Consider the following 23,442-nt stretch of genomic DNA (forward strand, 5'->3'; position numbering starts at 1 on the left):
ACCGAAAGAAGTTAGACGACTACCATTGTTTTGCATTTGCTAGCATTTTGGATTAGATTTTTCTTTGGTCAAAGAGAGAATGATGTAACTCCGTTGGCTTATGAATAAAATTTTGAGTTCTTTTCATTATGACTCTATTTTGATTCTGAGCATATGACTTTGTGACTACAATGGCTGGGCCATCAGTATTAATTCAAGGACATGGAATAGCCCAAGTTCCACTTGCCAAATGGCACCTTAATTACTGTCACAGAAACTCTCTACGCTCCTAGGGCCAATCGCACCTATGAATAGCCAACGGATTTCATGCTAAAATGCATGTAGAGAACGGAAATGAGTTCCTTTGCAATACCTCTAACGATTGCGAACAAAGGCGCATCTTAGAGAAGTTTATGTGTCTCTCTAGTGGACTCTATGTCACTATTCGAGCTATTAAATCCAATAAAGTCATGAGAGAATATCTCTTGGATTTAGACACATATTGGCTTTGTCACGACAGGATAGGTCATCCTGGTCATGATATGATGATCCGTCTACCAAAGACTTCACATGGACATCATTTCCTTCGAGCAAAATGAAGCATGAATCAAAAGTTGATTCCTGGACTAAGTGTGACCGCCATCGCCATCAACCACCAGCTTAGGGCTGGCATAGTCCTTATCCATGATGCCATGGATAGCGTATATCATAGTGATGACGCCCCAGGTGATGCTGCAATCACCAACTTTACTTCAAATAGTGTTTTAGACGCTCAGGCTCAACCAAAATCCTCATTGGTTGCTTCTAAAGCCTCTCGCTCGTTTACAAAGCCTGTTTATTTGGGAAATTAGGACTGAGACCGTCCTATGCAAAGGATATGAAAATACTCATTCTGTTCTCACATAGAACCCATGAGGATTCTATGGACTGATTCAACCAACTTGCAAACGTTTAAATATCTCATGATGTTGGTTGACACGCAAACACGTTGGTCACGTGTTGTGCCATTGTCCACTTGTAATGCTGCTTATGCTACACTCCTAGCACATATCATATGACAACGAGCTCACTTCCCGAATCATCCTATTCAATCAATTGGATTTGACTATGCTAGAGAGTTTATATCGAAGACTTTCGATGGTTATTGCAATGGGACTGATGTTAGACATCATATTCCCATGTACACACCAAAATGGTCTCGCGGAAATGACTACGATGGTCGTCAGGATTTGGTAATGCTCACCAACCTCCTTATATCCGCTTCGGGTAATGCAATCTCGCATGCAGCTATGCTAATTCATCTACGACCCCTGCCGCTCAATCTACCTATGTGTTATAACTAGTGACTGATTACAAGTATCGTACTTACGCATATTTGAGTGTGCCAATTGCGCAGCCACAGAGCACTATGACAGGTCCTTACAGACAAATAGGCAACTACGTTGGATTTGAGACTTCGACAATCGTCCGCCACTTAATTCCCTTGTAAGGTGATCTCATTACCGCTAGATTTGCGGGTTGTCACTTTGATGAGACAGTCTTCCCGTTGTTAGGGGGAGATAAGAACACGGATGTTCAACAGGAATGACAGGAATTGCCGTGACCTATCCCCACTATGTCTCATCTCGATCCCTGTTAAAGTGACGAGATCACACATCTGCTGCAAATATGTCTGCAAGGAAGGACGTCCCTACGAGAAGTCGTAGCGCCACCCTACACGGAGGTAGGCATGGCACCAACACCAAAGAGAGTGGCACTCTGGCGTTACAGGTCATGGCCCCAGCTAGGATACGTAGGAGGCCCATGGGTTCGAAGGATGTTTTGGCACAACCTAATCCTTTGATCATCGACACTCAAAATCTGTCTCATGAGAATCTTCCAGGTTATGGCTATCGTTGGGGGACGCCTCAACGTCAAAACCTATTCATGAGAATATAGAGCTCTTTGAAAATTACACTAGTGTACATGAGACGTGGGATAGAAACTCCATCATAATTGATGATGTAGTTGCGCATTTCATTGCGCATGAGTTTGTTGAGTCAGATGATATCGAACCATGCTCCGTTGATGAATGAATACCAACGTAGAGAAATTTGGCCTAAATGGAAAGATGCGATCCAGGTTAAATTGGATTCTCTAACGAAGAGGAAGGTTTCCGAGCCAGTGATGCCAACACCTCCTAACATAAAACCTATTGAATAATGGGTCTTCGTTAGAAAGCGTGATGAGAAAAAGAGATGGCAATCTCGCCTTATAGCGCAAGGCTTCTCAAAAAATGCTCTGGAATCGACTACGATAAGATATATTCTCTATTAATAGATGTCTTTGCACTCCATTATCTTGTCAGTTTGGTAGTTTCTGAATAACTAAACATGCAGCTTACAAATGTGGTCACTACGTATCTCTATAGGGATCTAGATACGGCATATACATGAAGGCTCATGGTGAACTTCATTTACCAAGTCAAGTGGCTCTAGACCACAGAGTGTGTTTTACAAAGAGGCTGAAACGCTCACTAAAGTGACTACTTGATTGGGAAGGGATATGCCCACACGTTTTCATAACAAGTTTCAGGTTTTATCGCGGTTCATGTTGGACATGATCTTCATTGGAAGCCCTTAAAGAGTTAAGGCAAACCGTTGAACACTTGAAATCCGATTTTGAGATGAAGGATTTTTGTGAGAACACGATTATGTCTCGGTTTAGAACTTGAGCATCGTGTTGATAGTTGCTTAGGCATTTTGACAAGGTCAAGCCTTCAGGCACCCCCATGATCGTCCATAGTCTTGATCCTGAAAAGGATCCTCTTCGTCCAAATGATGACGACGAAGATGTGCTAGAGGAAAAAGTGTCTTACTTAAGTACAATAGGCGCATTATTGTACTTAGCCCAATGCACAAGACCAGACATCTCATATGTTGTGAATTTGTTAGCTAAGTATGGCTGTGCACCAACGCGACTCCATTGGATTGGGGTAAAATATATCTTTCAGTACTTGAGATGTACGATTGATATGAGCTTGTTCTATCCGTACAGAAAGATGATGGATTCGGACCCATCACACACCAGGAACACCGCCAACACTGGCTTGTGTCCTCTATCCCCTTCCCATAACGACATATGTTTTGGAAGGTTTTGCTGATATTGGGTATCTTTCTGACCCACACAAAGGTCATTCCTAAACTGGTTAAGTGTTCACCATGGGTAAAGACCATGATATCTTGGAGGTCTACAGAACAGACCCTAGTCGCTATATCTTCGAACAATGCAGAGATCATTGCTCTTCAAGAAGTGGTTTGTGAATGTATATGGATTGGATCCATAATTACACATGTTCGAAAAATTGTGGTTTGAAGTCTACCACAGATGAGCCTACGAGCATTTAGGATAATGCTACTTGTTTTGAACAAATGAAGCAAGGCTACATCAAAAGCGACAACACCAAGGATAATCAGCAACAACAAACTCTCCTCAAGATCAAAGTGAATTTGGTTCTATCTTAGGATAGTGTGGCAGGCTTGCTCACTAAGTCATTGCCTAAATTCCACTTTCGAGGAACATGTTGGTAGCATCGATTAAGGAAGTTATCTGAACTCCCATGACCGTAGTCATCAGGGGGAGATGCAGACATCAGGGGGAGATGTCTACATGTATGGTCTCGAAACGTGAAGGGTGTGTTGTGCTCTTTTTCCCCTTCAACCGAGGTTATTTTTGTCCCACTGGGTTTTTGTTACTTGGCAAGGTTTTTAACGAGACAACGAGAGAAGCACCGCGTTTGGGCGACACAAGGGGGAGTATTTAAGTAAATTCAAATTGTGTCTGGCCCAAACTTTAGGTTACTTGACCTAGTGGTAATAGGGTTTTAATTAGAGATAATCTCGGAGAATATCTTAGAGATAATCTCGGAGAATATGTTAGAGATATCCATTCATTGTATGATTATCTTTCCTTGTACAATTCAGATTCTATGCATTGTAATCCTCTATATAAAGAGGCTCCTATTATAAATGAGATTACACAGCAATTTACTCTCAATTCCCGTTTCTCTAAAACAGTATCTAGTATTTTGCAATGTGTGAATAAAATTTTTCTTTAAAGATAGAAGCAAAAGTAAAAGATGCTCTAAGAAATTACTGACATAATGTCTTTTGACATCGTGAAAGATGCACTATATCAAATAGGAAGATAGTATTTTTCTTGGAGCATGGTGAAGATAAAATTTCTCTTACCATAATAATATGTTTGTAGTCATTTTGTTGCTGACATCGTACAATAATCAAACCATGTTTAAGACGACTACTCTAGGCTGTATACAACATGACATTATTTTCTTACACCGATAATATACTCCATACATTGTTATCACAGTGAAAACATTATTTAGGGAGATGAAATAACATTATTGTCGCTCAGTAATTAAACTCCTAACTCGCTTAATCTGAAACCCTGAAATGATAGATTTGGATGTTTTCAGCTTTGAGTTTCTTGAAATTACTGAGCTTTCTAAGAGTCATAAACTTGCCCCAGCTATAGGGCCTATACTTTGCAGGGTTTTGTTTATTGGTGAGCTCCTCCAAAGGCTTCACTTCTGTGTAGTGTGCTGGGAAGAGAAGGAAGGGAACAGAAAACCTTTCCTTCTCTGAGTTTACCATCACCCTATGTTCCGCACTCTCATATTTATCGTTGCTCCATACCTGCATAAACATATCCATTTGTTATCAGATACCTGCAGTCATAGACTAAAACTGGACAGTATAAGTGTATAAGCTGCAGATTCTTGAAATATCTTCAAGTTATTCTAATTCATAAATCGATCATTTTGCATTTTTGCTAATATTAGTTTCTGGTACGTTTTTTCATTTACTGTATATTGATTCTATTAAATTTTTCCATTAATATTGTAAATGCTCCTTTGTTCTGACTTCTGAGATACTAGGCTAAGCTATTAGAAGTAGAAAGTCAGCTGTGCTACTAAAAATTAAGATAATTTCATATTAGTTTGAACATATAGCAAAGTTGATTGAAGTTTGAAGTGTGGAGTTACCTGAAGAATGTCACCAACATTGATGATATAGGCATTTGGTGTTGGTCTGACCCGAATCCACTCTCCATCTGTTTTTCGCTTCACCTCCAATCCTCCAACCTCATCTTGAGCCAGTACAGTTAAGGCACCGGCATCCTTGTGGGGACCAACACCGAGTGCTAACTGAGGGGAAGGGCAAGGTGGATAGTGATTGAGTCTGATAAAACTGGTTTGGTCCTTGAAGTAGCCTTTGAACCTGTCTTCTGGCAAGCCTAGGCTCAACGCAATTAGTCCCATCAACTTTAGAGATAGCTTTTCTACTTCTTGAGAATATTCTTCAAGCACCTCCCTGATGATGACCACAATATCAAGTTATCAACACAGAAAATATAAGCATAGATTTCGGATTCATGATTTATAACATGGGATATACAACTATACATACAGTTATACATCATAAACTATTGAGTATTGATCAAGTTACCTTAATTCAGGAGGGTTCTCAGGCCATTGATTAAACCACTGTGTCTCCCCCTTGTCATCAGGCTCAGTCGAGGAGGGAACTAATGTAGGCTCCTCCACAAGGAAATCAAACACCTCCTTCCAGTCTCTAACATTTTTGGTATGCTCAGTGTCAAAGTAACCTACCACACGTATTTCATCCCTCCTAATCTTCCTCTTCTCCTCCAAAGGCTGGGCAAAGAACTTCCTGGCCGCAGTCTCAACCTTCTCGCGCTTTTCCTGTGGCACTCCATGGTTGATCACTTGGAAGAAGCCCCAGTTCTTGCATGCATTGCCGATTTCTCTAACAAGCACTTCAATGGCTTTAGGGTCAGAAATCGAGTCTGGGCAGCTTAATGGAGAGAGGTCTATCAATGGTATGCCTTCGGGTTCGATGATGGAGAGTTTAGGTCTGTGTTCAGGCTCTTGGATGAAAGCTTGATCAACTTCTCCCATGGCTGTCAATCTTGATCTTGGTGTAGGTCTATAACAATCTAAGCTTGTAAAATACTAGATATGTTAAAAGAAATGTTGCTTTTATAATAATGTCAGTGACCTTTTATCTTGAACCTGGACAGGTTTTCGTGGATTGTTGGCAAGAGATTACAAAGTGCTGCACGGTTTGTTTTGAAGAATCATGAGACTTGTGACGTTTGTGCTTACCTGGATTGTCCTTGATATAGAACAACATAATTTAGATGGTAGCTGAATATATATTCTAAATAAGTGAGATGGGATTGAGATTGTATTAGCTTTGTTGACTTGTTGTGGCCACTAATCATTTCCCTCTCAAAGGAGACAAAACAGGGGGATGTCATCGATAAATCAAAGTGATAACCCTTCCGACTCTTTCTATCAAGTATATTACGTCATGAAAGAAATAAACACATAATATATGACTAGTATGTGATCGATGCTAGATTGTTCACCCCAATAATTCAAATATGTTTCTGTACCTTTTCCAATGCGATTCATGCGACGATTATTAACTTAATTTGTTCTTAGATTTGTGTTAATCTGTTGCACTCACCGTTCTCCATATTACAAAATGTATAGGTTAGCATGACATTTTCCATCACGTGGCTTGTTAAAGTGAACCATCGTTAGTTATAGTATACATGCTTGAATTGAATATTTCAGTTGTCCAAAACTTTAAGTTAGAGTTGGTGGGTGAGAGAGTGATTAGTTTTGAAGATAGAAGCAAAAGTAAAAGAAGGTTTTATTAAAGAAAATTTCAAAGCCTGTGACCTGATTACATACCACAGTAATCACAATAAGCGAAAGAACTCTTATATACCAAGCCATGGCTGACATTTCAACCCATCATCTACTGTGGTAACCTGAAATGATGAATTTGGATATTCTCCACATCAAGTTTCTTGAAATCACTGCGGTTTCTGGTAGCGAAAAACTTTCCCCAGTTGTATTCCCTGTATTTGGCAGGGTTCTCATCATTTAATAGCTCCTCCAAGGGTTTCACCATCACATTGTGAGCTGGGAAGAAGAAGAATGGAATCGAAAACCTTTCTCTCTCTGAATTCACCACTACTCTGTGCTCCACACTCTCGTATTTGTCATTGCTCCAAACCTGCACAGACACCATTCACAAAGTGAACTTATATATAGTCATAAATTCTTTCACAACTTTATTGTTGTTGCACAGAACCAGTAATTTGCAATATCAATCTCATATTTCTCACTCATGATTATGGATTATGGTTATTTTCTCTGACAGATATCTTATTTCTAGTATGCTATGCTGTCCGATTATCAATTCCTCACACCACATATTAAAATGCAAATTCACCTACTCAATTGGCAGTGTAGCAACATAACATAATAGCAGTCTATTTCACAATATATCTAGTATGTTATGATTCTGATCCGATTATCTAACTGATAATACTCATTGGTCCAAATTTGAAAGTGAAGCAACACAACTTGTAAGTCTAGAAGAAAAGATGCATTTCCATACTCGTATATCTGTGTAAATTATTGATCATGAGACATGATGGAGAAGTTTCATTTTATTGAAACTACAATATTCATGAATGGTACCTGAACCATGTCACCAACATTAATGATATAGGCATTTGGGGTGGGTGTAACCGGAATCCATTCTCCATCTGATTTCCGTCTAACTTGCAGTCCTCCAACATCATCTTGGGCAAGGACAGTTAAGGCACCGGCATCCTTGTGCCGGCCAACACCTAGAGCTAAGTGAGGAACAGGGCATGGAGGATAGTGATTGAATCTGATCAAGCTCGTTTGGTGATCTTTAAAGAAGTCATTGAACTTGTTTTCTGGCTGATCTAAACTCAAAGCAATTAATCCTAACAACTTATAAGCTAGCTTCTCCACTGCTCTAGCATACTCCTGGCAAACCTCTCTGTTCAAGTAAAGGCAAAAGTTAGCAGCAACGAATATTAGCCAGCAAGATACAAGGTCCTATGTCTAAGTAAGATCAAGGAAACTCCATTCATTATCACAATTTTATTTTATGTGCATGGAAATAGAATAGAATTAATCAATAACATGTGATAGGATTCAAAGTTTCAAACCCCCCTGCATAATTTCGAAGCCAAACCAGTTTTGCTTGAATACATGTCGAAACTCTTCTAAAAATCAAGCATGAGCACAGAAGTTCTTGTAATGAATTTAAGAAAAGGAAAAATCAAAGAGGCAGAATGTTTTAGTCAATATTCTTTCTTTGCAGTTCAAGTTCTTTTCAATTCAACTAAACCAATCCAAAAAATTGGCCAACTTCATTGAAACATTTCTATAGCAAAGTATTTCATCATATTATCAACTGGGATGAATTTAAAACTAGAAACCAAGTTAATCAAGAAACTCACCTGAACTCAGGAGGGTATTGAGGCCACTGATTAGTCAATATCCTCAACTCCTTATCATCAGGCTCATGTGATGCTGGGACCATAGTCATATCTTCCACCAAGAAATCAAACACTTCCTTCCAATCCCTAACATTCTTGGTGTGCTCACCATCATGGTACCCCAATGCATTCACCATGTCTCTCTTCACCTTCTTCTTTTCTTCAAGTGGTAACTCAAAGAATCTCTTACCAACCTCCTCCATTCTCTGAAACAATTCCAACGGCACCCCATGGTTGACAACCTGGAAAAATCCCCACTTTTGGCAAGCATGGCCTATTTCTGAGACAAGTTGTTTGGTATCACCATGACTGCTGCTTAAAACTGAGAGGTCTATTACGGGGATCTCATCATCAACTGGGATGGCGGGTTTGAGCTTTGGCCTCTGATCAATGGCTTGGACAAAGCCTGGATCAACTTCTCCCATGGCTTAAGATTCAAGGACAGATTGTAGCTAGAATTCTGTGTTCGTTGAAACTTGAAAGTGGTTTTTGGTGGAAGCAAGTGGTGATGGTTTGGTGTAGGTTTGGTGTAATATGTATCTTTTGGATTTTTCTGCGTATGATTTTGTCCTTGCATGATGAATATAGACGGGTTTTGAGGTTAGGAAACGTGATCGGATAAAGACATACGGTAGCAAAGCTACAAGTGCATATTTTGGAAGGTTAGCACTGCAAAATTGACAGGTATTCCAACATTGTGACATACATTATCAGTGAGGCAGGTTAGTCATACACAGTAATATTGACAGGTATTGACAAGTTCTTTCCGTATTCAAAAACTTGCCAACCCAAAAAAGAAAACACAACAAAATTGTTGGCAACATGATATATGCACCGTGCACGAGTCTCATCAAGGACTTTTTGAACAATAATGTTGAAAATATCACAAACACTCATCTTGCGATTAAAATTAAAAATCTTCAACGTGTCCTTGTTATAATTCATTGGAGCGAGCCCTACGGATGCATACCACAATTATTATGACCTTTACCTCATATAACATGCCACAATTTATGATCCGACGAAATGGTGATAAAAATTGAATCAAGTGTTGAATAAATCCTTAATTCAAGCAATATATGATCTCTAACCTTCCTCAATGTTCTAAATTGTAAAAGATGGCTAACATTTTACAATTCTAGAAAAGAATATTGAACTCATATTCAGTGGTACAACATAACAGTTAAAACAAATGAGAACTCAAAGCCACTTTCCAGATGCGACTATTTACAAAGCTAATCAAAATATATAGCTTATGACAGGTCAAAGGAACAGGGTTATTAAGCTGCAGGCATAGAGGTTGAAACCACCACATAAGACAAGTGATGAAGCCCGTCCTGGATTTTGCTCAAAGCTATGGTCTGGTCGCCGCGGAGATGTTCAGAGAAGGAATTTGCTTTTTCCTGCATTGATGTCTGTGGAAGCACTTCTTGGGATTCTGCAGCACCCTTTATGGCTGCTGCATACGCTTCAGCAACATCAGATATGCCTGAAAAGTTTCCTTAAACTGTCAGTATTCTTCTAAGATACATAAATTCAGGAATATTGGAGAGTTATAACATGAAACATGAATAATGTATCAAATGACCCATGACTCGGTAGGAAAACCGGTATGCTTTGAAACAACTATATAGATGTTATGACTAAAGAGTAATCTCCTTGGTCATATAATAAGCTAGTTATAACAAATCTACAATAAAGATTAAAAGAAGTACAAGTGAACATGGCAGCAAGTAGCCGGTAACCATACCCATTCAAGTCAAAAAGAGCAGGGCGGAAATAGGGTACAAAAGATTATCAAAGACATCATGATAAGAGTATTTTCCTCTTGACTATAACAGTAAACACTTATCGTAGGCCTCATATTTCTAATATAGTAGAAAGTAAAGAATATGTCTATGACCCCAGAATAGACAACCCAGAAAACCAACCTGTAATGAAACTGCTGGACACCGCTTCCACATATCCTGTCATTGCTAGTGCTTTTGATCTGATTATCTTTGCTTTTTCAACAGAATCTTCAGGCCAGTCAATATTCCCCAAATCAGCATCCACGTCTTCAGCCTGAGCTTTGTTTGCATTAGATATGATGGCTTTACCAAGCATCAGCAGTTGAGATACCGCAGAACAGCAAAGTTCAGAGAGTCTCTGCAAAGACATAATTATGTCAAAACTACTAACCCCAAATCAACACAAGCAATGCCACTAGAATACAATATTACTAACATACATGAACCCCCTCCGAGTGAAGGCTCTCTAATCTGCCAGTAGTTCTTTGAATTATATCATTAACAGCTAGTCCTGCTAAGGCACTCGTGAACCTGAAAAATGTAAAGTACAGAAAATGCTAAGAGGGTTTGTAGAAAAGACCATGTACCATGAAACAGATAATGCATCTATATAAACTTAATAATCAGATAACGAGAAAATAATGAAAGTGCAAAAAGTAGTAACTAGAGCAGCAGTTCAAGAAACCATGCAACTAATTATAATCTTATAAATAAAAGTAGGAAATGGACAAGGTAAAATTACCCAGCAGCCATATCAGCAGCTTTGCTGACACTTGAATCATGTAAGCTCTTCATCTCATCACTATTTCCATCGGCTCCAGTCTCTTTCTTTTGCCTTTGTCCGACTCTGCCCCACTTCCATCCAATTCAGAGTTCAGACTGAAAATCTGCTGAACCAGCTTAAGCTTTCCATCATAAACAGATCTCTGCTCTGGTGATAGTTTTCCTTTTCTCCGGTTAAATAGTAGTGCATAATGACTGGACAATGCCTCAAGTTCCTGAAAGTATTACAGTATAACTGCTTCAACAACATTATTCCTCAAGATAAACGAAATTTAACTCGGAGTTAAAAAGGGTAACCTCCAAGTGTTCTGGACCTCCATATATGTAGAAACATCGATCAAACCCCACTTCCTCATATAACTGATCCTCTTCACCTTCTTGATCAGAGTGCTTAGAATTCTTATCAACTTCAATACCAGTTTCAGTAATCAGAAGATCCAAGGTTTCCTTGCCTACTAGCTCAAGCGCTTGCATTCCCTTTGAGGTAAAAGCTTTTCCAGTCTGTAACATTAAACCAAAAAATAACCAATGATGCAATATTAGTTAACAAGCCAACGCAAGGAAACCTTTAAAAAGTTGACTAGACAACTAAAAGGGGAATGCAAACCTCTAACAATGATGGTGCAACAGAACCAGCACCATCTCGCTGGATAGATTCTGCTAGGTTCACAGCAGAATGCTCAAGCCTAGAAACATACAACAAAAAATTATTTGTTACACCCTTACAATACTGTCAATGGAACAATATATAACTTCAAATAACTCTGCATCCATGCACCCGTCCTCAACTTATCAAACCATCTTCACCACATTCTACAATCCTATTACTAAATGAAACTTACTAAAAGGTAAAGGAACAGTCATATGAAATTTGTTTTTCATGTTCAGCGACCAAACCTTAAAAGTGTTTTTGTGCTTCATGTTCAGGAACAGTCATAATTGTCAAATAAACAGTATTTCACTCAAAGAAAAATATATAATTATAACTGTTCAATTGATTCTAACCAAATTCCAGAAAACAATTTGTCTTTCTAATTTGGTATTCCCACTTTTAAAAAAAAAAAAAAATCATCAATTCCATAATCTAACTTAAATCCCCGAGTCCCATCGTTCATTTAGACTTTCTTAGTTAATTTCCACAAGAACAAGAGAAAATATCTGGCTAGTAAGCATCTGTTCATTACTAAATTTGAATAACGCACAACCCTAACCAAACTCCTGTTCTCCTCTATCATATTGGCAGATATACTAATACATTCAAGTGCAGTGGACATACTTGTGAACTAAATCGGTACCCCCTCTAAAAGCGCTTCCTAAAGCCTGCCATGCTCCTGAAGCAAAGTTCTCCACAGAACTATCAAGTACCTTCAGATGCTGCAAATATGAAAAAGTTTATAGCAACAGCACACTTAGTGAACAAACAAACCATTCTCCGGTCATACAAAGAGTGCAATATAAATTTCCTAAATCATTTTTGAGACATGTATTCATGTGAACGAAAAACTGCAAATGCTGGATTATCAAAAGAAAATGACTTTGCACATGATTGATTCATTCAGTATAACATAAGCAATAAATAAAAAGGAACATGACGAACTAAATAGAAGAAACTTCTCCTAACATTGCAAATTAAGATAATAACAGCAATATTGAAAAATAAAAATCAACCCCTTTATGATTTGATTTTTATGACTTGCCTGGCTGAGAAACGAATCCTCACTAGCTTTCTCCAACTTCTCCAGAGCAGCCTTTCGCTGCTTCTCGTGCTCATCTTGGCTTTCCTTTTCAGTATCCCCTTCCTCCTCCTTGGAAGACTCTTCAGAGTCTTCGGCAGGGGTTTGCATGTCGGCAATGCTCTTTGCTGCTGTCTGAGCAGCCGCCGCAGCCTGAATTACACAAAGCCACCACTCAACACAATTACACGAACAAACCAAAAAATGCAGCAACCCTAACCCCTTCAATTTGGATTGAAGAAACAAATCTTTGCTTCATTTTCTAAATAAAAGACTAGTTTAACACTTGAACTGCCACAATGGCAGAAAACACCAATCTAAGAGTGACGAATTTACCAAATCCACAATAGCATAAACCCTAATTAAGTAAAATTGGTATAGAAATAGAAATTGGAATGCAGTTAGTGAAAACCTAGAGAAGCTTACGTTGCGAGAGATCTCTTCAGCTGCCTTCTGGAGATCTGTGAAAACGGAGGAGAATCCCCAGCCTCCTCCCCATCCTCCTCCACTTTTCGCTGCCGCTGCTTCTGCTTCTGCTACTGCCTTTTCTTCTGCTTTTGCTTCTTGTTGTTGCAAAGGGGCTTTCTCGTCCTTGAGTTGCTGCTTCTCTTCCTCCATTTCTGATTGTACCCCAAGCCCGATCAGTCTGAGATCTTAAGCACTTTTGGGAAAATGGAGTATTGCGAATTCGATTTTGGAATGAGAACCGTTTGGGAGTTCAAATGTGTGAAGGTTGTTGAAATGGACCAGACCTTTTCTACTTTGGGCATCTGCTTCCACCCGACGTGCTTTCGAAGGCAATGGAACGACGCGACGTCGTTTTCCTATTCCCTAATACGACAGTGGTTAGTCATGTGTCACATGTCGCTCCTTTTGGAACCAAAAATCCAATGCACCACACCGACGTTTGTGCTTCTCAGATTTTTCTTTTGAAATAATTAGCCATGAATTCAGAAGTTAGTATCCCAATTGTGGTTTTAGACGGATTTATTAGTTTGATCGTTCGAGTAAAATGACACCCGTTGAGTTGAGGTTATTTTTTGTTCTTTTGCATTTTTGCTTTCAGTTTTTTAGTATATAGGTACAAAGGTGTAGCTACACACGGGCTCCGCTGGGCTATAGTCCACCCGAAATTTTGAAAAAACATTAATTTATAGCTTAATTTTAGTTTAAAAAATTAAATATTAAAAAATAGCCCACTTTAAATTTCTAAAGTTAGCCCATATGTTAATTTTTTTGGGTCACATCTATGTTATTTCTTTGCTTGAAGTATTTGATGGTGTTTTATTTTCTATTATGCTTTAAGAGACATATTCGCATAAAAAACTTGCTCTTTTTAGGTAAATTAGGTCAAAATAAGAGTTGGCTGAGAATTATGATAATAATAAAATAATAAAATTTGTTCTATTCAAGAGCACAAAATAAAATTTGAGTAGATATGTTCTCTTGTCTTAGACTTTTGTTATCGAATTTCTATCAAATGTTATGATGTTGATTTTTTTTTTTTTTTTGAAAGGGATGATGATTTTTTTGGATTAGTTAGCTATTTGATTATTTAATACGTAATTAATATATGATGTGGTTTAATTTAAGGAAAGAATAAAACATGTTACTAGTAAAACTTAGGGGAAATTTTTTTTTAAGCGTTAGTAAACTTTTATTAAATTTTTTTTTAGCCTATCCCATTTTAAAATCCTAGCTCCGCCATTGTATAGGTATTTTGAATGAGAGAGCAGGTAGTTCTTCAATGGATCTTACAAGTTAGCGTATTTTTCCTAATTATGCCGCAAAGACATAGCAGTTTTGTTGCTTCAGGAGCTTAGGCCCTAGTGATTGTAATTCTCTGACAGTGACTCCGTGAAGTCATGAGTATATATTTATATTCATTCCCCTCACTCATACCTCCCAATTATAAAAGTTCATAATTGACAAACTAATCCAACCAATAAATATCAGAGAAAGTCTGGAAAAAAAGTATTGAAGTGAACCGCTAAAAATTAAAATTAAGAGTTCATTGGCAAACCACAACCTTTGCTCACTTCTTAACAATGAATCTTCCACAAATTTCGTGTCGTTGGAGTTAACTATTAACATTGAAGTCACCCTCAAGTGTAATGGCCAAATTATGGTGTAGTGGGGTTTTAGAGTAAGGGATATCGTACCCAAAGGATTGATAAATCTCACTCTAGCTAGAGAAGTCCTAAGGTAAACTAGAGAGAATATGCAAATGTACAATCGCAAACAAAGGCTCACAAGTAAATCAAAGTTCATAGTAAGTATGTGCAAGATGGTTTGTAGAGATTTGATTTTGATGTTGAAAATGGTTTCGATTCAAATTGAAACAACGAAAGCAAGTAACGTAAACTAAGCTAGGCTAAACAAGTTGTTATCAGACATACGATGATTCGGAAAAAGAAAAAACATATTGAACGCGCTACACGCGCTTGGCAGTTTCCAAAGCTCTTCATGCTCCGTCCGGCGGCTTGTGTTGAGGGCGATGTCATCGGACGGGCCAGTTTTGATGGTGGTTTCCTCCTCTTTTATCTTAGGCGTCGGCGTGTCTGCACTAGTGGTCACGATCTTAACGCTTCAGATCGGTCTCGATCTAGGGCGATAAAGGCTGAGAACGGTGGCAATGGTGATTGCAGGGTACGGAGGACGGTCTGTGGAGGGGTTTGCATCAGGGTGTGGCTGCGGGGAAGAGAGATCGTGATCCATTTTCTCCTAGCATCGTCGTGGACAGGATCGATCGGATCTATTGCGGCTCGGCTCACCGAAGGTTCCAGGTCTGGCAATGAGAAGTTAATTAAGCGATGCTCATCCTTCCGGAGGTGCGGCACTGAGCGAAGCTCTGCTTGGCTAGGGTACGATGGTGGTTCAGCAATCCAGCAATGGCGGTGATGAGGCGGCGACGACAGGTCGAATTGGGGCATTGGGTTGGGCCAGACTCTTAGGCCCATGTAGTTACTTGGCTATTTTGCTTGGGTATTGGGCCTGGGATACTTCTTTGGGCCCGAAGTGGTTGATTTTTATAATTTCTATTTTAATTTGTTTTCTTTTAGTTGAATGTGGCTTTATGCCTGAAATAAGTCCCTACCGAATTGTAGTAGGGCGACGTGGGCTCTGTCCCGGACTACACACCTTCTGTGCCTTGTCTGCTCTGGTTAGGCAGCGAGTTCCTTGCTTCGTCAAATGGTCGCAGCCTCCCAATGGCAGGATGAAACTTAGTGTCACCGAAATTGTTTTTCGGTGGCAACATAGTGGGAAAGCTGATAGTAATAGTAAATTATGGCTCCGCGTGAGCGAAATCTTTCTGGTATTTCACTATCTTTGTAAAGCGAATAGAGTAGCCAATGATGCACTCTTCGCTAATTAGTGCTTGTTAGAATACATATTTTCTGTAGAGACTCTCGTTATTATTTCGGGTTGTTCTCTTTATGTTTATTGTGATCTGGGGTTTAGGTATCGGGAGAGGATCCTCTCCTAAGCTCATTTTTCACCTGAGCTTCCTAATCTTTGAAAGAGATGAAGACACGTGGCTTTCTAAAATCTAATGGTCAATAATTCCTCTTTTCCCTCACATCACTTTGTTTCTTTTCTCTCTCTCTCTCTCTCTCTGTTGTGCTTCTTTTCCTTCTGTTCTATAGTTCAGAAGGATCATTAAACTCAGAAAAGATCAAGGCTTTGAGCACAAGAAGGATCATTAGCTCTGCAGATCCTTTTGGGAAGAAGTGGATGTATATTTTTTAATAAACGATGTACATGATCAGTTGTTCATCTCTTTATCAGCAAATGGATGACACTCAAAAATCTAAAAGCCTCGTCAATCTTCAACTCCTCAAATAACCAAGGCTTCCATCACACCCACCACTCCATCCCGTCATTCTTCACAATCTCATCTCCTTCAATATGCCAATGCACGCCCAGTCTCTCATTCTTCAAGTCCTTCCCGGTCGAATTTCATTCCCATTCTTCACTCCTTCATCTCTCCTGCATGATTTAACTCAACCAAAGTTGAGCTCAGTCCCCACCTCTAGTCAATTATATGAAGCAATTATCAACGCCCATGTTCAATCTCAGTTACTAGAGCAAGTCGGCCTTTACTGTTTGGAAAAAAAAAAAAAGTTGAGCAAGGCCTCGTTACCAGATCAAACACTTTCAATAACGTATTGGGTTTTCTTGTTAAGTCGAGAGATTTTGAAAAGAAAGCACTAGCTGGGATTGTCAATGCCCAAGAATCCCACCCCCATTACAACACCCACCAGAGTATGAGTTGTAGAGATGGGTAACCAATTTGTTTGAGTTACTTTTGGTTGATTTTATCCTCCTTATCTGGGCTTGCTCTTCGCCCCCAGAATTTGAGGGCTTGTTCTTCGCCCCTAGAATTTGATCTGGGCTTGTTCTTCGCCCTACACTATTCTGGATTGAGGATTTGTATATTCTTGGCTTGCTGATGGTTTTCAATGAAGAGAACTAAGCTCTACGAAGGAGGAGAGAGAGAGAGAAAACAGAAAGATGGGCCAGTAAAAGGTAAAAACAAATCTCAAGTTAATTGTAGGCCATTAGATTTTATATGGACACGTGTCTCAATCTTCTTCAAAGCTCAGGTAGGTTAGGTAAAATAATAGATCAGGAGAGGATCCGGATCCTTAGATATCATGTCCCCCCCCCCCCTCCCCATGTATTTTGAGGTTTCATTAATGGTCAAGGCTTGAGGGCAGCCATACCGGCCCTATTTCAAAAAAAAAAAAGTTGTTATCAGATGGATGGGAGGTTAGGGCATCGGGTTTCACCGTATCTTTTGCCTCCCTTGCAAGCATTAAAGCGATTAAATATGAATGATGCAAAGCTAATTGTCTAACTATCCTCTTAGCATCCGGATCGATAAGACTACTAAGGCTTAAACATCTTTGATTTTATTAACTCTAACCGAATAAGTCTAGAGTTAACTATATAGGGACAAATTCAATTACCAGATAGGTCTCAATCATTTCCCCTTAGATGCATAAAGCTTAGAGTTTAGGTAACCAAGCAAGCAAACCAATATTATCTCTATGTGATTTTAGCTCATTACCCTCACATGCATACAAGATGTGCTTTTATGCTCCCTTTTGCCTAAAGGTAATCAATTTCTAAGTAAAACTTCATGTCATGGCAAACACATTGACTCAAATTGATTAGATCTAAATAATGCATTCAACTATTGAATTAGCATGTGAGGATGATGACATGAATTTGAATCAATTTATAAACAAAAGCTTTAATACAAGCAAGTTTGGCTAGGGCTTTCAACCCTAGCCCCAACTAGTTCACTACTCACTAAGGGCTAGACATATAAACTTCAACATTCTACTAAACATCAAATACATAAAGATATAGAGAATTAAGAGTGATTATGGATGATGCCGGAAGAAGTTGTGGAGATGGATCTCCAAGATCATGATGTGATGGTAGTCACCTCCTTCTCCTTGCTTCAAGATCTTAAAATCAGTGAGAATGGTGAATTTAGTCTCTAAGGTGAATTGTGATGTTGCGTAGTGGTGGAAGTGGTGGTTGTAGTGGTGAAAATGGCGGTTGTAGTGGTGAAAATGGCGGTTGTAATGGTGGAAAATGGTGGTGTATTTGGGTCTTGGCTAAGATGAAGATGATGGAATTGAGTCAAGAATGATGAAGAAAAGGTCCTTGTCTTCTTTTCATCTATGTCCCCCTTGGTCTCAAGATGTGCAAGAGATGCCCTTTACACGTCTCCCAAAGGTCCTAAGATGTTCAACATGACAAAAGGCAAGATGTAGGGAGATGTTTGAATTTCAAGTACTGGGGGATTCTCATAACCATGGTCCTGTTTGGCAAGAAAAAGGTCCTCCATGAGTGGCGACTCACCGGAAAAGTTTGCAGGAAAAGTCCATGGAAACTTCGATTTGCAATTTTCTTCCAATTGCCGTGTCTTCTTCGCTTACCTTCAAATCTCCGCATTTTAAGCCCTATTTGATCATTTTCTTCTGAATGCATGGTTTCCTACAAATACAAGGAAATAGACTAAAGAGGTAAGATAGCACGGAAGATAGATCAATTTATATAGTTTTAGGGCAAAAATGCATAAGTAATTTGTGACATTAACTCTACTTTATCCTTTATCAGCCAAATGATACAGCTGTTATTCTCTATATATTGCTTGGGCTTAATAGCCAATTTGCTATGTTAAGTTTTCTCTAAATAGTGTAGGGGCATAATAATCAATTTGCTACCCTAAGTTTTACCATAGTGTCACTTTGCTATTCTAGATTTTATTTATGCATATTTGCTACCCTAAGTTTTCGCAATTAGCTAATTTACTACCCATAGTTTTGTTCAGCCAATTTGCTACCATATATATTGTTAATGCTCAAGTCCGGCGGTAGCCGACTCTTCGCTTAACGCGGGTCCGGTGGGCGGACCACTACTCCGAGGATTAGATGACTTCCGGTTGCTGCAACACGAGAGACAGGGCGTCAGAGGGAGACCGCGTTGGGTGGTCTTCACTTCTCCGATGCCTAAGTCATTCACTGTATGGCAGCATAGCAATAAATGAGTAGTAAATGCGTAATTAATGAGGAGAGAGGAGAAAACCTTTTATAGGTGAGGAGAAGGTTGATCTTCTTCTTGTTTCCAATGTGGGACTGATGTGCTTCGATTCCCAGCGTCTGGAGCTTCTGATGATATCTTGACGCGGCGCGTGGCAGCGCGTCATCGGTGATCTGGGGGCGATCCAGGGCTCGAGCGGTAGCCCACCTGGCCGTGCCTTCGCAAGTCATCCCTTTGATGGGAGTCGGTACCTCTGGCGGTACAATGAGCGTGGCTCATTATAGCTAATTATGCTCGTTCGGGCACATATAGGTACAAGTCCCCCAAGTCCCCAGTCAAGGAGGGCAATCTTGGTTGGGGAGTTGATCGGCGGTGTGAAGCGTTACTTCCGCTAGACTTGTAACAGCATAATTAGCGTCAGTGCGTTGTTAACCATGGATTTACTGAGTGAACGCTTTATACCCTTTCGGGTGGGCCCCTGCTAGGCCCACCAGGGAGTCCCCTACTCCCTAGCCAAGACGGACCTCCGGATGGTCGGCAAATTGTTTATTGAGGGGAAGCTGCACGGAGCAGAGGGTGTTGGGTAGCGAGCCCAATCTTAGTACTCGAGTGACGGGGGACAACGCACCTGATCAGGGTCGTCGTAGACTATTGACAAGTCCCCGTGTCCCGTAGGGAAGATCTGACCGTAACGCTGCGTGGCGGCAGTTGTCAGAGTGAGGCGTAGCCTCCGGATTCGCCACTGGCGGATACCCCCCGCTGGATGTAGTAGGAAACAGCATCGCGTAGACGTGTTTGGTGGTATTTTGTTGAGCAGAGTTGCGCTCAGCAAAGCACAGGATTTTGCAAGATGGAGGGAGCTCTGCCGGCAGTGTTGCGCGGAGTAGAGGTTGCCTGTTGCACATTAATGAGTGGAAGTTCTGCTAACGGGGATTCGCCCAGCGAACCTCAACCCGGAAAGTGACGAGAAGGTCCGCTAGCGGGGTTTCGCTCAGCGGACACCGACACTCGAGAAGGTCCGCTAGCGGGGTTTAGCTCAACACTTGGAAAGTGACAAAGGGAGAAGTTCCGCTAGCGGGGTTTCGCTCCGCGGACTTCAACACTTGGAAAGTGACAAGGGAGAAGTTCCACTTGCGGGGTTTCGCTCAGCGGATACCGCCGACGATTGGCGCCTTCTTCCCAAAAGTGGTGGCTTCTACTAGACGCTTCGTCTAATGGTGGTTGACATGTGGTGAACCCCTAAAGGGTTAGCGTGCGGAGGCGTGTCTCCTCCGCCCAGCCATCTCCTCCGCCCAGCCGTCTCCTCGCCATTAATGTCAAGTAATGATGGATTTTGTAACCGAGGCGACGCCTCGGTTAATCCGAAGAGTAACTGTAGTTGTGGGACACGTGTACGGCTGACATTTGATATCGTTTTTCAATGGACGGCGTAGGACTGTTTGACGTTGACATAAAAGGGGGGGAAGTTAGCATATTTGACACTTTGCTCTAAACTTTGAACTGTACTCGTCGTCTTCAAGCTCTCTGCGTCTGAGATCGGAGAAGAAGGCTGAGGCGATATTGCCGAGTTTTCGTAAGTGGAAGAACCGACAACCTCCGGCCCCGAAGACAAATGCTCACACTGCTATCAGAGACTCCATCGTTGAGGTTGATATTTTGACTTATATCCCTGTTTCATTGGATGTCTGCCATGGCGAATTTTTGGGTTTTGGGTGTTCCTGTGATATGTTCTTCGTTGATGTGCTGTAAGGGTGTGAGAGTGGGTTTGGGGATGGGTTGCTGTGTTTGACAGAATTGGGGTTTTTAGGGATTCTCTAGATGGTCGAATCTGGGTTTGAGTGTGTTTGTTCTTGTTTTGGTATTTTCCGGGTTGAGTGTTCTTGATGTTCTTAGGCACTGACTGATATAGGGATAGGTTAGATCTTGTGTGAGCTAACTGATTTGGGTTTTAGGGTTTTGGGATGGCCGACGTTATAGAGATTTCAAGTAGTGAGGATTCCAGATCTGAAGTGTCGTTCAGCGCGGCGGATAAAAATTTTATTGACTCGTTGCGTCCGTCTGCCCATGCAGGAACCTCAATGCCAGAACCGCTAGAGGTTGAGCCGCTACAGACCATACCTTGGGAAGTAGCTATGGGTAGTGATCCGCGTCCAGAAAGTTCTAGGGCCGGGGAAGCTGCCGCTGCTCAAGATATGCTCAATGAGAGGTTAGCAAGCAATAGTGCCGCCAGTGGCTCTGCTGACGGGGGTGATGTGGCGGGGGAGGATGCCGAGTCGGCATGGGTCCTCCAGGATGGCACCCCCGTCGACTAGGCTGGAGGTAGGATGACCGTTGCTGCCGTCAGCAGGCTGAAGCAGATGTTTCGGTTGCCCGGCGTGGTGAAGTTACGCTCGCCAATGGTGGAGGAGAAAGCCTCGATTCTTCCAGTGGGGTTTACCGCCGTGCAAGAGGCAATATTCCGCCAGGGAGTGACATTCCCGCTGGTGCCCAATCTTCAGATCTTGGTGTGCGAGTTTGGCATTGCCTTTGGGCAGATCTGCCCCAACATGTGGTGGTTGATGCTGGCGCTGAACTCGTTGTGGCGGTTGTCTGGTTGCGAAGGACCGACTGCATCTTGGTGTGCAAGTTTGGCATTGTCTTTGGGCAGATCTGCCCCAACATGTTGCGGTTGATGCTGGCGTTGAACTCGTTGTGGCGGTTGTCTGGTTGCAAAGGACCGACTACAGCGGAGGTGCTGCACTTCTACGAGCTGGTGTATGTGAAGCGCCAAGGTTGCCGAGGGCAGGTTAACCTGAGTCGCCGCCAGGGAGCGCCAAAGCTGATCGAGAACCTGAGGGATTCCATGTCCTACTGGCGGGGTACCTTCTGCGTTGCCACGACTGGGTGGGAGTACCAAGCGGGGTCTAACGAAGGGGAGCCGACGTTTAGAATTAAGTCGGAGTTTCAGCCCATCCGAGGTCGCTTGCCGTCTCCACTGAACATGACTGGCGGGGTTTCCCCTTTTTTTTTTTTTTTTTTTTTTTTCCTTTTTTATACACTGCCTTGTACTCTGTACTGATAATGACCTTTTTTGTGCAGTGGGGTTGCAATACAACCTAACTCGTGAGGAAGAGTTCCGCGTGGCACGCATCAGAGGTTGCTGGCGGAATCGCAACTTGCTGGACTTCCGTCTCCTTACAGGCTGGGAGTTGTTGGTCGACCAACAGCTGACTAGTGCCGTTGGTAAAGTACTCTTCGCTATACCACATCCTTGGTGAGATTGTCTCATGCTGATTGGTTTGTTGTTTTTTTTTTTTAGAAACTCCGGCGGGGAACAAAGCGAGCCGGGACGCCTTTGCGAAAGCCATAGACCGCGCTGAGGTTGACAACTTCCTGGAATCCATGTACGCCTCTGGGCTGGCGGCTCAGAAGACGGTGGTGAACCCGGAGATGCTGGCGTTAAGCCCGTCTGAGGTTCCAGTGGTGCTGCCAATGCCGCACCACTCTCATCTTGGTGGTGACGGGTTGCCTACTGTTCAAGCAGGGACCGGCGTTGTTAGCGAGGCAGCGCCGCGGAAAGAGAGAGCACCGGCGATACGGCGCGGGGTGCAGAAGAAAGCAGTGCGCCCAACGGAGGGTGTCACCATAGCTGGGTTGGAGTCGCCGACAGGGGGTTCGAGGCCTGCCGTTGCTGGAAGCACGCGGGCGCTTCAGCGAAAACGCCGTCAACCCGACTCGAGCGGGGAAGAGGAGAAAGTATCAGTTAACCTAGGCTCAAAGAATTAGTATTAGTTAAATAATGTTTATTATTAATTAATTATATCATTACTAGTTTTCTTAACTAAATACTAGACCAAAACACACACTTTGTGTGTGGGTTTAATTTTTAAAAGAAAAAAAGAACAAAATAATCACTGGAGAAACGTGGGGAGTTTTGGAATTTGTATTTTTTTTCCTCCTCTTTTGCTATGGAACTGTGGAAGTGGGAAGTTATAGAGAGAGATTTTAGGGGGAAATAAATTAAAATTTTATTCTATTATTTTGTTTATTACGATTATGACATCCATTTATTAAAAAATATTTTTAGATAATCTATGGTCTAAGGATCAAGTCGTCTTTTCACGTCCACTTTGGCTAACAAAGCCTCTTCTCTTAATAATAGTATAGATAATTATTCTTACATGCATTTTACGACAACC

At 41.2% G+C, this 23,442-nt stretch overlaps 3 protein-coding genes across 3 annotated transcripts; all 3 read right to left on the minus strand.

Moving 5' to 3' along the window:
• Positions 1-4,170: 4,170 nt before the first annotated feature.
• On the minus strand, positions 4,171-6,028 carry LOC121048759 (probable 2-oxoglutarate-dependent dioxygenase At5g05600). The gene is made up of 3 exons (XM_024308158.2): positions 5,487-6,028; positions 5,024-5,351; positions 4,171-4,673 (listed from the first exon to the last, which is right to left on the minus strand). The coding sequence occupies exons 1-3, from the start codon at positions 5,957-5,959 to the stop codon at positions 4,413-4,415; spliced, it is 1,062 nt and encodes a 353-aa protein (XP_024163926.2). The 5' UTR covers positions 5,960-6,028; the 3' UTR covers positions 4,171-4,412.
• A 670-nt stretch (positions 6,029-6,698) lies between these two features.
• On the minus strand, positions 6,699-8,822 carry LOC112170876 (protein DMR6-LIKE OXYGENASE 2). The gene is made up of 3 exons (XM_040507503.1): positions 8,359-8,822; positions 7,562-7,892; positions 6,699-7,091 (listed from the first exon to the last, which is right to left on the minus strand). The coding sequence occupies exons 1-3, from the start codon at positions 8,820-8,822 to the stop codon at positions 6,831-6,833; spliced, it is 1,056 nt and encodes a 351-aa protein (XP_040363437.1). The 3' UTR covers positions 6,699-6,830.
• A 605-nt stretch (positions 8,823-9,427) lies between these two features.
• Positions 9,428-13,515, minus strand: LOC112173592. The gene is given in 10 exon segments (XM_024311260.2): positions 9,428-9,886; positions 10,329-10,545; positions 10,628-10,718; positions 10,930-11,014; positions 11,017-11,185; positions 11,268-11,471; positions 11,578-11,656; positions 12,247-12,344; positions 12,668-12,856; positions 13,130-13,515. Coding segments are annotated over 10 exon segments (1,533 nt in total). The 5' UTR covers positions 13,322-13,515; the 3' UTR covers positions 9,428-9,677.
• Between the last annotated feature and the right edge of the window lie 9,927 nt (positions 13,516-23,442).

Source organism: Rosa chinensis, chromosome 6 (assembly GCF_002994745.2).
Source record: "Rosa chinensis cultivar Old Blush chromosome 6, RchiOBHm-V2, whole genome shotgun sequence".
Lineage (NCBI taxonomy): Eukaryota > Viridiplantae > Streptophyta > Magnoliopsida > Rosales > Rosaceae > Rosa > Rosa chinensis.